General features: G+C 44.1%; 1 protein-coding gene across 1 annotated transcript in view; it reads right to left on the bottom strand.

The window, feature by feature from the left end:
* LRRC40 (leucine rich repeat containing 40) overlaps positions 1 to 16,626 on the bottom strand; it is a 333,058-nt gene that overhangs the window by 252,605 nt on the left and 63,827 nt on the right. Inside the window, exon 4 of the mRNA XM_069232449.1 lies at positions 6,415 to 6,544. Coding sequence (XP_069088550.1) covers positions 6,415 to 6,544 — 130 coding nt within the window. The remainder of the gene's footprint in view (positions 1 to 6,414; positions 6,545 to 16,626) is intronic.

The following is a 16,626-nucleotide window of genomic DNA, read 5'->3' as shown; positions in this document are numbered from 1 at the left end:
TATGATGAGAACACACAAGAGAAATTAGACCACTCTGCGCAAACAGGTCATAAAATAAACTCATGAAAAGTGAACGCACACAGCGAATGTAGCACAATGTGTGTTTATTTATATTAATGGCTCATTTTTAACACAATTTGTGTTAAGATAGTCAAGGGCCCAATCGTTATGGACACAGAGGGCCTTAAAATGCACCACAAAATGAAGTATCAGATGAAAGCTGTGTTTAAACCCATCAAACAGAACGGCGATGGAACTAGCTCTGTATTTCAGCAGAGGTTGGATAACATCCCTGCTAAAGTAAGAGACATTCCTTTCTAACTGAATGTTTGCATGCTCTATCTAAATTGTTAATACTCTTTCGTGCTTGTCGAAGGTGTACAAACTAGAGGCCATTAGCATGAGACAGAGAACTCAACTGACACTGTTTTAGCTATTAGTGTGCTGCTATGGTTATGCTGAATAAAATGGGATTTGGATCTGCTTACGGTCTCTAGCACTCTTCTTGCAGCACATACAAAGGGAGGGTATGGTATGATCCCAGAATATGGATTCCAAATCATCATCGGGCAAACATGTCACAGCCTAAATATAATTTACAAAAATATCATCCCGTCCATTAAAGCGAATAATAAAAAAAACCTACACCAAGTGGCGCAAAGGGTTTGTAAATTATATTGAGGCCACAATATTCATGTCGGGCAATATTTCGGATAACGAAACCGGATTTACAACTGAAGTACACCAAGCTGTGGATATTGGCTAAATTGGAGCTTGTGCAGCAGAGTCAAAGGACCCCTGCAGAGAAGCTGCCACACAGCCTACAGTGAAGGGCTGGCAGCCAAGGGCTTGAGGGGAATCATCCTGAGTATTAACTAGGCCGGATCTTTAAGACACCTTCCTGCTGGCAGCAGTCACAGGGCAGGGTGATTTTTGGACTTCTAGCATTGCAGAGCGTAGTGTTTTGTTTATGTATAAGATTCAGTAGAATGTCAGCATCCTGACATTCCAGAGAAGGAAGTTGCTAGCCTCTATCGGTGATGACTAGACGCTAGGACGTGTCGTCAAAAATAAACTTATGTTCATAAACCTTACCGTGGGACCCATCTTGATTTCACCACATTTTTGAGACGAGTTGCTGTTTAGACACGACCTAGGTTAGACGATGGTGACTTCTTCTGCGACTTGCCGCTAGCTGCTGCTTCGAGCGCCGTGCTGTGGGCCCCAACGTTGACGTTGCTGGAGGTGCTGCAGGAGCGACGTCCGATTGAAGATTTACATCAACCAGGCGTGGTGCGGAGGAAGGAGCATACACCGACGCCCAGTCGTGTCTGTTGAGACGTGTCCTGCTGTTTGTTGCTGTTTTGGGAAGCGGAAGTCGTAAGACGCTTCTCCTATCATAGATGTGCTTTAGCGTCCTGTTATTGGAAGTGAAACCGAGCGTGCTCTGGGACACCGGACGTACAGTGTGAGGAAGGGGGAGAGCGTCCGGGTTTCCTAGCCGATGTGCTCCTGTTCCCTTGTTTTTTGGATGCGCCTGACTTGCCCTTCAGTTCAGGTGACGTATGCTTTGTGTGAAGAGCGGGGACGAAGAGAGGCGTTCAGGTTGAACAGTGGACACACCTCTCTCCTTTTACGTTCGCTTAACGGCAGATCTTACGGTGATCTGCACACCAACTCATATTTATGAAGCATTTACTGGGGATGAGCAGAGACGCAGCTCCTTATTGATATACTGTTAACTGCAGGTCAGACGGTGATTTGCACCCCAGTCCATTGTTTTTTGCAGTGTTCGCTGGAGTGTGATTTCTTTCACAATGTTATGAGTAGTTTCTATGGTGAACCGCACACCATTTTGTTTCTACGTGTTTATTGTGACTGATTATCTATCGTTTGTACCAGTAACAGATTTTGCTCCAGGGGATATAACAGGTCTTGGCTCTTCAAGTAGTTTATTTTAGTCATGGCTACCCAGAATAATATTTCTCCTCCACCTCTATTTTACCTCTCCCAGGGGCACCTGTTGTGCCTTGGGAAGATTGGATAGAAATGTTAGAAAATTATATTGTGGCTTTAAATGGACAGATTTTTTCCTCTCAAAGGAAAAAAGCTATTTTATTGAGTACATTGGGGTGTGAGGGTCAGCGCATTTTTAAATACTTACCCACTGTTCTAGGTCCCAATGGTCAACCAATGGATGATGTGTTTAAAGAGACTATCAAGAGGTTGGAGATTAGGTTTGTTAAAGAAACCAATCTAGTCTTAGCTAGATATAAGTTCTACACTCAGCCACAGGATCACCATGAAACGATTGACGAATTTGTATCAAGGTTGAGGGAATTATCAGTTAAATGTAAGTTTGGTCTATGACTGAAGAGTTGATACGAGATCAACTCATAGTCCAGTGTCTTGATAGGAAAATACAGGAGAGGCTATGGGCTGCTAAGGATCCCACTTTGCAGTTGGCGATTGAGATGGCAAAAGTAATTCAAGAGTCACAGCGGTGTATGAAAGTGCTAGAAAAGAAAGACAAGTGTGCGGATGTTATGGTTTTGTCTACTGATGGTAAATGTACTCAGCAGGAGGTAGGGGTGGTATAAAAAAAAAAAAAAAAAAGCAAAAAGGGAAGGAATGTATTCGGTGTGGAAGTGTATACCATTTGGCTGATTCTAAGAAGTGTTTTGCTACCAATAAAGAGTGTTGGATGCATCAATTTGATCTCAATATTGTGATCAATCCAAGAGCACCTGATCAAATTCTTGTTGTTGAGGATGTACAATTGCATGATATTCTAGAGAGGGACAAGAATGTGTTAAAAAAAACTTTGGGATGTTTGAAGGGTTATGTACACAAGATCGTTTTAAAAGATGATGCTTTACTGAGGCAGCACAAACTTCGCAAGATACCCTTTGTAGTGAGGGATGAAGTCAAGAAAGTAGTTGATAATATGTTGTCTGAAGGTATTATTGAACCAGTTGAAGTGTCTCCATGGATTTCTCCAGTAGTTATCACTCGGAAATCAGATGGCAGGGTGAGGTCATGTGTTAATTTAAGGTCTTTAAATCAGAATATTGTGGTTGGCACATATCCTCTCCCTAATATCAATGAATTGTTGACGGATGTGAAAAATGGAAGGTTTTTTTCAAAGCCTGATTTGAAGAATGCCTATCATCAGATTAAACTCCATCCTGAATCTTAACATTTGACAGCGTTCGTGATCCCTGAAGGGACCTTTCAGTTCACTCGCATAACTTTTGGCCTCACATCTGCTGCAAGTGGATTTCAGAGTATGATAATAAATATTTTTGGCAACATTAAGAATGTGTTGTTCTTTCAGGATGACATCTTAATTGTAGGTGAAACTGTTTGTGAACACAATCTCATTTTGAAGAAGGTTCTGAAGGTTATAGGAGAATCTGGGTTGAGTTTAAAACAGGAAAAATGCACATTTGTCACTGAAGAAATTGATTATTTTGGATATACTATCTCAAAAAGGAATATCAAACCTAAGAAGAGCTTTTTGGAAGCCATTAGACTGCCACCTACACTCAGTGACAAGGACCAGTTGAGATTGTTTCTTGGTTTGATCGAATATTATTCCAAATTTGTGGACAAGTTTGCTGACAAAACTGAGAACCTGCGGAAGTTGCTGCGGAAGGGTACCAAGTTTACTTGGGCAAGTGAGCAATCTGATTGCTTTGCAAATATCAAGAATGAAATTTGCAATGCGGATATACTGACTGCCTTTGACATTAAATTGCGTTCTGTATTAACAGTGGATGCAAGTGCAACTGGACATGGTGCTGTTTTATCTCAGATGCATGGGAATCAAGATAAAACAGTTGCATTTGCCTCCCACACGCTTACTCAAGCTGAGCGTAACTATTCAGTAATTGAAAGTGAGGCTTTAGCTGCTGTTTCGGGTGCCGAATATTTTAGATCATGTCTTTGGGGTCTGGAGTTTGTTTTATGGAGTGACCACAAACCTTTGTTTAAACTCTTGTCTTCCGGTGGAGCTGGCAAGGGTTCGGCAAGGTTAGCAAGGCTTGCAGCTAGATTACAAGAGTATCTTTACCATGTGGAATATGTTCAGGGTTGGAAGAATGTGCGAGCTGATTGTTTATCTAGGTTGTCCCTTGATTGGGAAAAAGTTGATGCACAGACTGTAAAGAACAGTGAGGCTGAGGATGCTGTTGCATCAGTTCTTGATGTAGCTGAGTGTGGTTTAGGTACATTCACACAAGAGGAATGGGTGGATGAGATGAATGCAGGCAATTGTCTTGGGGAAGTTTTTAAATTGATTTGTAAGGGAGCTAGGAGAGAGAGTACTCTGCTGACGTCTGTGAGACCTTATCTAAGTGTCTTAGATGAATTGTCAATTTGTGGAGACAGTGTCTTGGTGATCGATATGTTCCACCTCAAGGTTTGAGGTTCAAATTGTTTAGCTTGGCGCATGAGGGTCACTTAGGCCAAGGGTTAACATGTAGAAGATTAAAAGAGGTGTTTTGGTGGGCAGGATTGGATGGACAAGTTAAAGACTGGGTTGAGAAGTGCAGATTGTGTAACAAGAGTGAAAAGAAGTTGAAAGTAGGTGTGGGAAGGACTTGTGGACATACTGAAGATCCAGGTAAACCATGGCATACCATTTGTCTGGACATCATTGGACCCATTTCAGAACTCTCGGTTGAGTTGAGGTTTGCAGTGGTAGTGGTTGATGTACATTCAAGATGGCTTATAGTAAAATTTGTTTGGGATATCACCACGAATACTGCGATAAGGGTGTTGGAAGAGATTTTCCTTGAGGAAGGATTTCCTTCGGTTCTTATTACTGATAATGGTACCCAGTTGACTTCCAATGAGATGTGTTCGTTGTTTAGACATTGTGGGGTTAGACATTCTAGGACTTCTTTGTATCATCCACAAAGCAATGTTATTGTGGAAAGGGCTAATAGGTTGGTCAAGGGCACTATACAGTTAGCTTTAGCTAATCATTGCAGTGTGCGGAAGTTGATCTCTGATATGGTTCCACCAAGAGAAGTTGTGACTTCTGGTGCAAGAGATGATTTCCAGGATGCACCAGGAAAAGGAAATGATGCACATGATGTACCCGTTCTCAGAGAAGGAAATACTAAAACTTTCAGAAGCATGAGAACACATAAATCTCCAGCTTACTTAGATAATCATGCTAGGGATTGATTTTTTTATTTTATTTTTATTTTTCAGTTATTGTACTCTTCTTGTTTTGCCTCATTCCTTGTTTAAATGATTTATAAGGTGAAGCAAAGAGGATGTGTAGTGTTTTGTTGTGACATTCCAGAGAAGGCAGTTACTGGCCTCTCTTGGTGATGGCTAGACGCTAGGTCGTGTAGTCATCAATAAACGTATGTTCATAAATCTTACCGTGGAACCCGTCTTGATTTCATCACAAAGAGTTTATGCATCAGGACCTAAAATGCATACATCACGCTTGACTACTGTACAAGCAACATACTGCGTACTGTGAATGGCCGTTTCTGTTCGGTCTAGGGTAAAAACCAAACTGTAAGGACACAGGAGCCATTAAATGGATACATGAGGTTGGCAACTGAACAATAGCTCCTGCTGATGGCACTGCTGAGTGTTACTTCCATCACAAACGTGCAACAATATATTAGATGAAAAACACCGAATGATATTGTATTTCTCGCCATTTGAGGGGATGCCATATGGCCTCTTGCATGAAATCTTTCTCGGCTGCTGGGTATGAACTCTAGACACCGGAAAGCATGAGGAATTATGATCTGTATATTGTTGCATACAATAAAATCTGTTAAACAGTTCTTTAGCAGAAACTTGTCAAAATAGTACTTTAGCAGAACCTATCTTAGCAGAGCCAAAGAAACATGTTACAGTTTCTTTACAAGCAAATGTAAAACGTTTTCCCAAATAACCGGAGCTCTATATGTATTCATTTAGAAATAAAAATTTGAGACTTTGCAAGATTGCTCATTTTCAAGACTAAACCCATAGACCACAGTACCATCTGTAACTGAGCTCAGTTGTGTCTTCCTGTGAGACTCTTGACAAATAAATACTTTTCTGCAGTTTCACAATAACTTCAACAACTGAATTTCCCCCAGTTCACAGGCAAAAATGTTTACATTATAGGAAAATACATAATCACGGCAAGAATCAATATTGTTAATTGCCGATGTACAAACTGAACAGGTTTGCAAAATAGATGTAATGTTGAAAAGTTAATGATTTTCGATTTCATTCTGTTATTTGAGTTACTTTCCATTAGAAAATTCATCCAGCACAGTCAACAAAATGATGTGAGTAGTAAATGTCTGCATGAAGAAGGCGTATAAAATATTTACGAAGCAAGTGAGAGAAGAGCAGACAAAATAGAAAAATGAACCAACCAGTACTTACAAGTTCCTCCAAACTGTGAAGCTCACCAATCGTTTCAGGAATTTGCACTAATTGATTGTGCTGAAGAAGAAGACTTTTCAAATTTTTAAGTTTTCCCATCTCTTCTGGTAATTCTTCGAGCATGTTATTGCTTTAAGAACCACAAATTAAAACGCAAATTGGTTAAAATTGCCAAGTAAAGTAATAATTAAACATCAAGTTATTGACAGGTGGAGCCCAATATATATTCTTATACAAAGATATGCCCTAACCACAGCTACCAGAGATTCTTGCAGGACATCTAAAGCTCTATGCAGCTAATGGAAGAGAACATTCCACCAAGTTGGTGAGATGCAATAATACAATTAACAAGCGCAGGCAAGGATATTTACTTCAAAACAATGCAAGTAGATTTTGAGCACATAACTTTAGTGCACTTAACGTGGGAGTTCATTATATAAGTGTCTGATGGATTAATACAAAGCAGATCCATTTAGGAATGACTTCCTTGCTACAAAGTGCTATCTTTCCTGAGAACCTTTACAAAAGCCAACATTTCCAGAACTAAATCAGCTTGTTACCAGAGCGAACTGCAGCTACATGCATCCCACCAAGTGCATAGTCTGAGTCCGTTTTCTTAAGTTATGTGGCAGCCTTAGCGGGATAGGCCTGGAATTAGTCAGAAACTAAAGACCACAACTATGAATATTTTAACAACTTAATTCGTGAATCACCACTTAAGAGCTTCTGTAGCTCTCTGAAGCCTTGTGCCACACAGCTCCAAGCACTGTCCATGGAACTCCAGTTCAAAAATTTAAATTCTGAATATTAAGAATTATAAAAGCAGAAATTTGGTCCTGGTTTGTTGAGAAAAACTGTAAATTGGTTAATAAATGATCGATTAAACAGGAATACAGTTTTGAAGAATGCATCGAATCTTCATGGAGAGAAGCTTGTATATTAAGTTTAAGATGGGGGGGTATTACCATTAACAGCTTTTATGAACATGCAGTCCAAGTCAGATCCTGAATGTAAGATTTTCCCATTGTGCAAATTAGCATGAAACAAGGAACATGTTCTCTTCTTTTGCACTGCATACAAGAAACTAGGCAGAAATTGACTAAGCCGCTGTGCTTGCAAATGGGGAAAAAATGTCATCATGCTTTAAGAGCATGCAAGTCTAACATTATCCATGCTGTGTTTGTAATTACTAAATATCTTCAATCAACATGACACATAAGGTCTCGACAATTAAAATTGATTTTAATATTTTTTTTTTTATTGGAACGTTAGCTTGTAATTTTAATGGATTTTTGTATTCTGTGATTTTAATATGTTTGCATTGATAGATTTTCATGCCAGTTCGAATACAAAACATCCAAGAAAACCTGAGCTCAACTCCCTAGTAGCTATGGCACATAGCACACAAGCTTAACTTAGGCACTGTGCAAAGCATTTAGGGAGAACCAAAATAGTAGAAGTCAAAAGACCAAACAATAAAAATCCCAGACCAAAACAGAAAACTAGAAGAGAGTAAAATACGGTAAATAAAATTACACTACCGAACACCAAATTTTTTGAGGGGGCCCACATGGGCCCCCACCTCACACTCCAGGGACCATACCACCTGAGGCCCCACGTTTTGGGCCCCTTACCTGCCTTTATGCCAAGCTTTCCATAGCGGTGGGAATGGCAGTCCCGATGCCGGTATCCCCAACAATGCCTGCCGCGGTCAGGACCACCAAAGTTCCTGCCGCACTTACTATGGCCCAGCCAAACTCAGATTCTGGTGGTCTGCCTGCTAAATTTGCGGTGGTCGAACCACCACCGCTACCGTGACTGTCCACGGACCGCCAAACTCAGAATGAGGCCCTCAGTCTTCTGTCTGGAAGTCAAAATCCTTTAGAGGGGCAAGCAGTAGGCTGTATCTGAGGAAGTCTTCACAAAGTTGGATAGGCATTGGGTGAGGTACTGTGAAGCTGTTTTCTTCTGGGAAAACGGAAAGCAGGGGACAACTCAAATTTCAAATTTTTACCTTCGGAGTCTTATTTTTGAAGCTTGCAATCCTACAGCGGGGCTGCAGCCATATCAGATATGAAGTGCCACGATGTTGGATACCCTCTCGCCTGGGGTTGGCTGAATCACATTTGATGCTGTGGAAAACATCTTAGCAGGGTAAGCTTGATTTCGTCGCCCAGCGAGTCTTACCTTGCTTGAATAGGCTGGGGTAGTTTGTTCCAGTCCTCTGGAAGTCTGGAATTCCAAAACGTAATAAAGGCCTAGTTTTTCAGGAGTTGTAAAAGAAGTGCAGTCAGACACAGACAGGAGTCCTAGGACCTAAGAAACAACAGATAGAAGTTAATACTCACTCCAGCAGAGGATGCCAGCAGGATCGAGGTCCAGATCAGGTCAAGTTAGTACTAGTCAGTTGGGAACTTCAGGAAAAGGCCTTGTACAGCCTTTCCTCACCCTGTAGCCACATAGGACGTCAGTTAACGGACCCTTGAAGTCCACCTCTTTGTCCTGGGTACAGGATGGAGCATGTTCCGTCCTTCAGTGCTCCTCTAAGGTCACAGACAGCAGGTCCAGTCCTCTTCTGTTCTTCCCCCAGGTTCAGACAATTTTCTGCAGTGACAGTTCTTTGTGATGGCACATTTATGCCTGGCATCTGCTAGTGGGTGAGGCTTGACGCTTGGCCCCTCCCTAACCAATGGGGTTAAAGTTTGCAGGGGTGACCGCACCACCTATTGCAGGAGTTCCTATTTGCCTTCCTGCAAACAATGCCACAGTGCCGCTCAACCTAAAAATCCAAATTGGGGAAACTCTTCTGCTCTTGTGCAGGCACTGTGTGCTCACCAAAAGGTGAGGCCAAGGTAATGAGCAGTCCCCCCCACCCCCTGTGGTCACTTCAAACTAGTTATGGGGCAGCTCTACCCCCTATGAGTTTTGTGTCTATCTGCCTGGGAGGACAGACCTGGGGGGCTGTAGTGTCACTTAGCACTCGATTGTGACCTGGGAGCCCCATTTGAAATGAATTAAGTTCCTGGGCACATCCCAACTGGTCTTCCTGCCAAGGGAAGAGGAAAAAAAAAAGTCAAAGTCTCCGCTCTGAGAGTAGTTTTCACTCCACATCAAGGTTGATCACCCACAGGGCTACTGCTGGAGAGCAAACGTAGATTACCTTCCAAAAGTTTCAGGCAGGGAAAAGGCAAAAAGTTACTTTTTTTTTTTCTTTACAATGCCTTACAAATCCAACTTCACCATTAAGTTAGGTTTTTAATAAATATATTTTTTAAAATAGTTATTTTAATAATATTTCTAGCTGGTCCCAGTTTACAGATACCAGAATTAATACTCAGTCCTGCGTCCTGTTGTTTTTTTGTGGACCAGCCAGTGCCTTGTTACAGTGAAAATAGCCTTTGGATGCTAGTCGCTGTAAGGACAGCTTAACATTAAATTTCTATATAAAAAAAGAACGTTTTTTTCCTCCTGTCAAAAAGGTTACTTAGACATATCAAAGTGCAACTTTTACACTGCAGTAATCAGGCTACACAGAGAAGGTCTTAAGTCATGTTTGCACTGCACCGGAGACAAAGCCTATCGGTCACCATCTTCAGGAACAACCTCAAGACCTGGCTCTTCGGATAAGGCCCCTCTCCTCCTCCTCCTCCTCCTCCTCCTCCCCAGCATCTTGAGACCCTCACAGGTGAGTAGCCGCACTTTACAAATACTGATTGATTGACTGATTGACTGTCACTGTTGTGGATGGCAGGACAGAGGCTACAGTACACAAGTGGCAGTTAACTACCACACCCTATGTGCACTTTCTACACCATATACCTGGGACTCGTAGGCAAGATAAATGTACAAATTAGGAACAAGTCAATTCAATCATGTTACAGGAGGGTGCACTGGCACTATACTATTGGTAAGCCGGGATAAGGCGCACAGAGTTCTAAACCCAGCAAAGCACTTAGGGCAAAAATCTGGGGAGGGGGAAATCACACAATGTTCATTTCCTATAAATATATCCACAGAGCTGTGAGTGCAGGGTGAGAGCAACTCTTAAAGCCAAGCTGGATTCACGGTGGCTGCATTGGTGAGCCCTGCTCCCAAAACAGCTCAAAGGGCTGTATGCCCAAAAAAAAAAAATAGAACGGGGGAACAAACAGATTGATCCGATGACCATGTATCCCAGCTGAAACCTCCAACAGTACCTAATCATTTACATTGCCCACAAGCACCACAATGAGAACATCCTCGAAGACCATCCCAAAAAAATAAAAAATAAACATTTTTGTTTTTTAAACTTGATTTTCTCAGATTCCACTTAACACCAGCTCCATCTTCATCAGCCGACATATTTGCTTGGCAATAAAGAATAAGCGTACACGTAACTTTGCACATAAGGCTCAAACTATGCTACATGCTGGGCATGCCCTTCCCAACATCTCCACAATGCAAGGCCTTGTAAATTTAGAACAATTTTCACCAATATATGTCTATCATCATATACTTTCACAGCCCGTTATGAAAAACCTCCATTCTAGGACTCTACCTATAGATTCTTACTGGGCAATAATCCCTATTTTTTCACTGGTTTGGGATTCATAATGTACTTTTTGAAGTTTAAAAAGTTGTATTTTCGAAGTTTGCTCTTTCGGGACACAGCATTCACTAGCTCTTGAATTGGTTAAAACAGTGTGTATGTTATGTGCACCCCTCATTATCTCTGGCAGAGTTAAACCCTGAGCTAAGCTAAGATACCAAAAGTTGAGTAAAAGTACATTCCTAATCTACATTGGAGTAGTTTAATCCAGATGCTCCGAGAGCTCTGGCAGAGCTTCTACCCTCCCTCATCTCTATCAGGCAAGTGACCCAGGGAAAACATACCTCTATGGTCATTCTGGTGCACTCAATCCTTACTTTCCTTCCTTAATAAATGGATGGGAAATACCTACCATGAAGGGAGATCTTGAAAAATATGCAATTAAACGATAGTCTTAGGAGGCGGGGCTTGAAGCCGACTGAGATGGCCGCTCCCTGCCCTCTCACGCCAGCCTGGTGGGCCCTCACATTATCACATTCATCTCCTGGCATAACAGGACTCCCACCTGTTAGGGGAGGTTTGAACTGATGTGAGAGTCCCCTAGCTGGCAGGATACACATGCAGCCTTGCTGCACCCAAGCTACCAGACCTGAGAGGCGGCAGGGTCGCCAGGACTTCACTCGCCAGTGCTTGGTGCCGGGGGCCCGTGTTCCCTCCATTGAGACCCGACACGCCGCGCAGAACCTTGCTGGCCAGAGGCCTCCAAGCATTAAGGCCCAACTTCTGCCACCACCACTGCTCACTGCTTGGAGCTGCCCATACTGTGCCACACTGTCTGGACTACTGAGGTGAGGGGCTGCAGCAGCTGGGGTTGGTTGGACTCCCCCTTCTCCTTCCCTGAGGTGTGGATCGCACCTTGAGTCCCTTTGCTCATCATAGCCTGCCTTCATTGGGCCCTTCTCTCCTGCTGTGTCAGTGTATGTCCTTCTCTGGCCTGGGCAAGTTTACAGACTGGCCCGCAGTGTTTCAGGCTTGGCCCCTGGCTATCCTCTGCCTCCCAGCTTAGCTGCTGGGCTGGGCATTACAACACATTGCTCTGGTGAGGGCACGGACGCCTCCCTTCGCTTTCCCCATGTCTGCAGCTTGGGTGACCAGCTTTTGCCCGCAGGGTTGGTTTGATAACCTCTGTTCACTAGTTGTGCTCTATGTCGACATGACAAAAACCGGCCCTCCAACTCCTATTTGCTGAGGCGGTTTGCCATACTCCATCTTCTGTGCACCCTCCCATGGCTGCTCCTGACGCTAGCACAAAGGCCCTCCTCAAAGAGATCTAGGCCATCGGCTCTACCCTCACTGCCCTGGACACCAAGATGACTGCCCTCACGGCAGAGGTCCCCTCGGCCCATCAGGAGGGGGCCCCTTCCATACCCGACTAGAAACTATAGACCGTCTGCTGGACCATGTGGGCGGGCCGGTATGATAGCTTGCCAGACTGGGGCAATAAATTCTTGTTCCACAAGGTGACTAACTTGGAGGGTCCATCCGGGAGTGACAACTTTTGGATTTATAGGGTGCCTGAGGTCAGAGAAGGACGATATGATGGGCTACTTCACGTCACTGTTGCCTGATATGCTACACTTCAAGTTACAGGGACCAGTGGAACTGCAGAAGGTGCAGCAGGCTTGCTCCCACAAGGCCCTGACGCCCAACTCCCCGCATTACATCAATGCCTGTGCCCTCCACCACCAACACACAAGAGCCATTCTCTCTGCTGCCCAGGACTACACAAGGGCCTTGCATTTTGATGGCAATAGTATTTCCTTCTCAGTGTACTTCTCTGCACATTTCCTGGCTCTCCATCCCAGCTTGCAGTGCAGTAGCATCAAATACAGACTTCTGGAACCCGCGAGGATGGTGCTGTCAATCAACGGTGCGATGAGAGCCTTTACAGATCGAGGGGAGCTTAAAATGTATCTGGACACCTTGGGTGACTCTTGTCATGGACACGGTCGAGGACAGGGATATGGTGCTCCCTCCTCCTACGGACAGTTTCCCCATGTGGAGACCAAGGCATCAGACCCGGTCTCCTGCTCCAGCAATCTCCCTCCTCTGGCACTCATATCGGCTGGACCTGGTGCCCTTTGGCACTTCATATTATTTGCTATCTTTCTCCTGCCGGTGGCCACTGAGGGACTTTTGTTCCCTTTCTCATAGCCAGCAGGAGTTTGCACTTCTGCTGTATGTTCACCTTCCCCCGATCTCCATAAATGTCAACAGCCTAGCTCACTACGTCAAGCGTGAAAAGATTCTGCACCGTCAACATACCAAACGTGTGGACATGGCCTTCCTGCAAGAGAGCCATCTGTCCCCTATATTGTCTGCCAAGCTTAAACACGAGTGGGTGGGCAAGGTCATTAGCAGTAGCAGGTCAGTGGGGGATGCCTCTCTGTCGCTTAATAGTTAATAAAAGTGTGGAATGGTTATCCTTATACAAAAATCATTCCCTTGCTTGGTGCTAAGGACCGGGTCATATGGGTGGTGGGGTGGTGCTCGCAAAGTTGCAGATTTTGTATCGCCATATGGTGGTTGCGGTGGTCCACACTCCTACAGACAAGTCTGATTTCTTTGCCCAGCTCTCCCACCTCCTGCCTGCTCTCAGCAGAATGACGGTGTAGTTGGGCAGTGACTGGCATTTGGTGTTGGACCCAGTCCTGGATTGAATGTGCCAGAATGATTCCAACAATAGGTAGGATAAGGCCTCCTCGGAGACCCAATGCCTGACCAGCTCTTGGGGATTTGTGGCACCTACTACACCCAAGAGTACACGTTCCTCTCCTTCCAGCACAGGACACAGTTCTGGATCTATAATTTTCTGATGCATGGCAGACTCTTGCCCTGCCTTACCTCCAGTACGAGTCTGGAGGTGGGCCTGTCTGACCATAGTCTGGTATTGCTTGGTCTGGAAATGGGATGCGATGCAATCCTACCCCGATTGTTGATGTATGCAGGTCTTTCCCTACCGGCAGCAGGAGGGAAAAAACAAACTGTCCAATCATATCCGGTCATAATTTTTGGATAATCAGGGCATGATGTCCTCTGGCAGGATATTGTGGGCGGCCAGTAAGGTAACCCTTCGGGGCAACATGATGGCTGCTCAATGTTACTACGAAGGTGTTGGCCAAGGTGCTGACCACTCATCTAGGTAAGATTTTACCCTCCTAATTCAGTTGATCCAGGTGGGTTTTGTCCCAGGACACAACTCTCAAGGCCACCTCCACACTTTGTCTCATCTGTGATGGCAGACGAAAGATGAACCCTCAGAGTTTCTGGTGGTTTCCCTTGATGCCAAGAAGGTTTTTGACTGCGTTGACTGGTGCTGTCTTTTTCACATTATGTCACATGTGGGTCTGGGTGTGGCCTTGATTCGGAAGGGGTGTCTTTTTTATGATGCCCAAGAGGATGCAGTGTCCTGCTGTGGGCTGCTATTAGATGCCTTTCCGGTGTGTGAGGGACCTACCAGGGATGTCCCCTTTCCCCTCATTTGTTTCTTCTCACACTTGAGCCCTTGGCAGCAGTGATCCGGTGTTTGCCCGGTGTGAATTCTGTAACACTAATACCATAACCATGTCAAGCGAGTGTTCATGCCCTCGGCATATTGGTTACTTCCTTGCAGGTTGCTATGCTCCGCCAGAACTTATACCTCTGTGTGCAGTATTTTCAGTCGGCCTCCTAAATCACAGTTTGCATCTTGTGCCGTTACTGCAATCACGAAAATATTCACTACTGTGTCAATCTACAGCTCCAGGCTGCAGTTAATGTCAGTAAAGACATATGTGAGAAATGGAGAGTGTCACGGCCTAGATGCACTCATGCACCCGTGTCCCTCTGAGTCTTTGGAGAAAGAAGGGTGTGTGGCAGGGTTTGAAGCAGGAAGCGCAAAGCATAACGAGGAGAGTCATGGTCTTATGATTGGGATTGCTGGGCAGGTGCATGCTGTCCAGGCCCATCAATCAGCCACTCTGCTAAATTGCAGCTGCCCTCTGTCCAGAACACGCTTTGCAGAGCACTGCCAGAAGCAGACACCCATTCTGTAGACCTGCACAGTTGTACTGCACAGGACAGACCCAACAGTGGGGTGCGGCATATTCTAAGAAGTAAGACCTACACAGTGCATACCATCGTTGGGTCATGGCGGCCTGCAGCAGGGCTAGGAGTATGGCCAGGTTTTCAGGCTGCCTCCAGAGACAAAGACCATATATCAATAAAACTAAACAAAAAAGTAGCAGGTGTAGGATTACGAATACAATAACCTTAAGGAGATCAAATATTTTAAAAAGAAACCTTAAAGAAAACATAAATAAATAAGCATTGGCAATGCCAATGGATTTGGCTTATAACTAAAAGTGGATCTTCAGTCACTGATGAGTTTACCCTCAATAAGCAATTCTACGAACACTGTAACTCATCCTTGCACTCTTACATCAATTCATCCACCCACTGAATTTACCCACTTACCCATCTGCAGTAAAACAGACGAACGAGTTACTTACCTTCGGTAACGACTTTTCTGGTGGATACATTAGCTACCTGTGGATTCCTCACCTCATGAATACTCCCATGGCGCCAGCATTCTACGGAAATCTTCTTACTAGTCTCTGCACGTCGACGAGGACGTCACTGTCTCGCACGCGACGCCGTCTGACGTCATACAGGCAATAAGAGGTCCTCGACGACGTGCGGACGTCAGTACCAATCATTTTTTACGTGCATGAGAACAACCAGGCAATGCAATGAAAGAACAAAGCAACATCCATTATATTGTAAAAATACACCACATTGTATGAATAACTGTAAATCTTTTTTATGTACATATATATATATATATATATATATAAAACTCTTTCTTTTAAAAATATATACACACACCAAGTATATACATAAAGATATATACACATATACCCATATATATATATATATATATATAAATATATTATATATATACATCTATTGCACCCTCAAAGATCAAGAGGAGCGCACTCAAGGATTACTTGGCAAGACCATAAAGGCAACGGGGAGGCGGGTGGGACCGTGAGGAATCCACAGGTAGCTAATGTATCCACCAGAAAAGTCGTTACCGAAGGTAAGTAACTCGTTCTTCTGATGGATACAACTACCTGTGGATTCCTCACCTCATGAATAGAGTCCCAAAGCAGTACCACGCCCGGCGGTGGGTGCCTAAATGGTCACACCAAGAAATCCTGCAGCACTGACCGTGCAAAATGGCCGTCCCTTCTAACCTCAGAATCTAAACAGTAATGTTTTGCAAAAGTGTGAAGGGACGACCAAGTTGCGGCCTTGCAGATGTCGACCACAGGAACACCTCTGGCTAAGGCCGAAGTGGCCGACTTAGCTCTGGTGGAATGAGCTCTAATGCCCTCAGGAGGATCCTTCTTTGCCAAAGAGTAACATATTTTAATGCAAAGAACAACCCACCTGGATAGTGTTCTCTTGTGGACTGCCTTTCCTCTCCTCTTGCCCACGTATCCAATAAACAGCTGATCCTCCAGCCTGAAATCCTTTGTTCTATTGATAAAGAAGCTCAACGCTCTCTTTGGATCCAGACAGTGCAGTCTTTCTTCCTCTTTGGAAGGATGAGGCGGAGGATAGAACGTGGACAAAGTAAT

This window comes from Pleurodeles waltl, chromosome 4_2, assembly GCF_031143425.1.
Source record: "Pleurodeles waltl isolate 20211129_DDA chromosome 4_2, aPleWal1.hap1.20221129, whole genome shotgun sequence".
Lineage (NCBI taxonomy): Eukaryota > Metazoa > Chordata > Amphibia > Caudata > Salamandridae > Pleurodeles > Pleurodeles waltl.
This window is presented reverse-complemented; position numbering and strand designations above follow the sequence as displayed.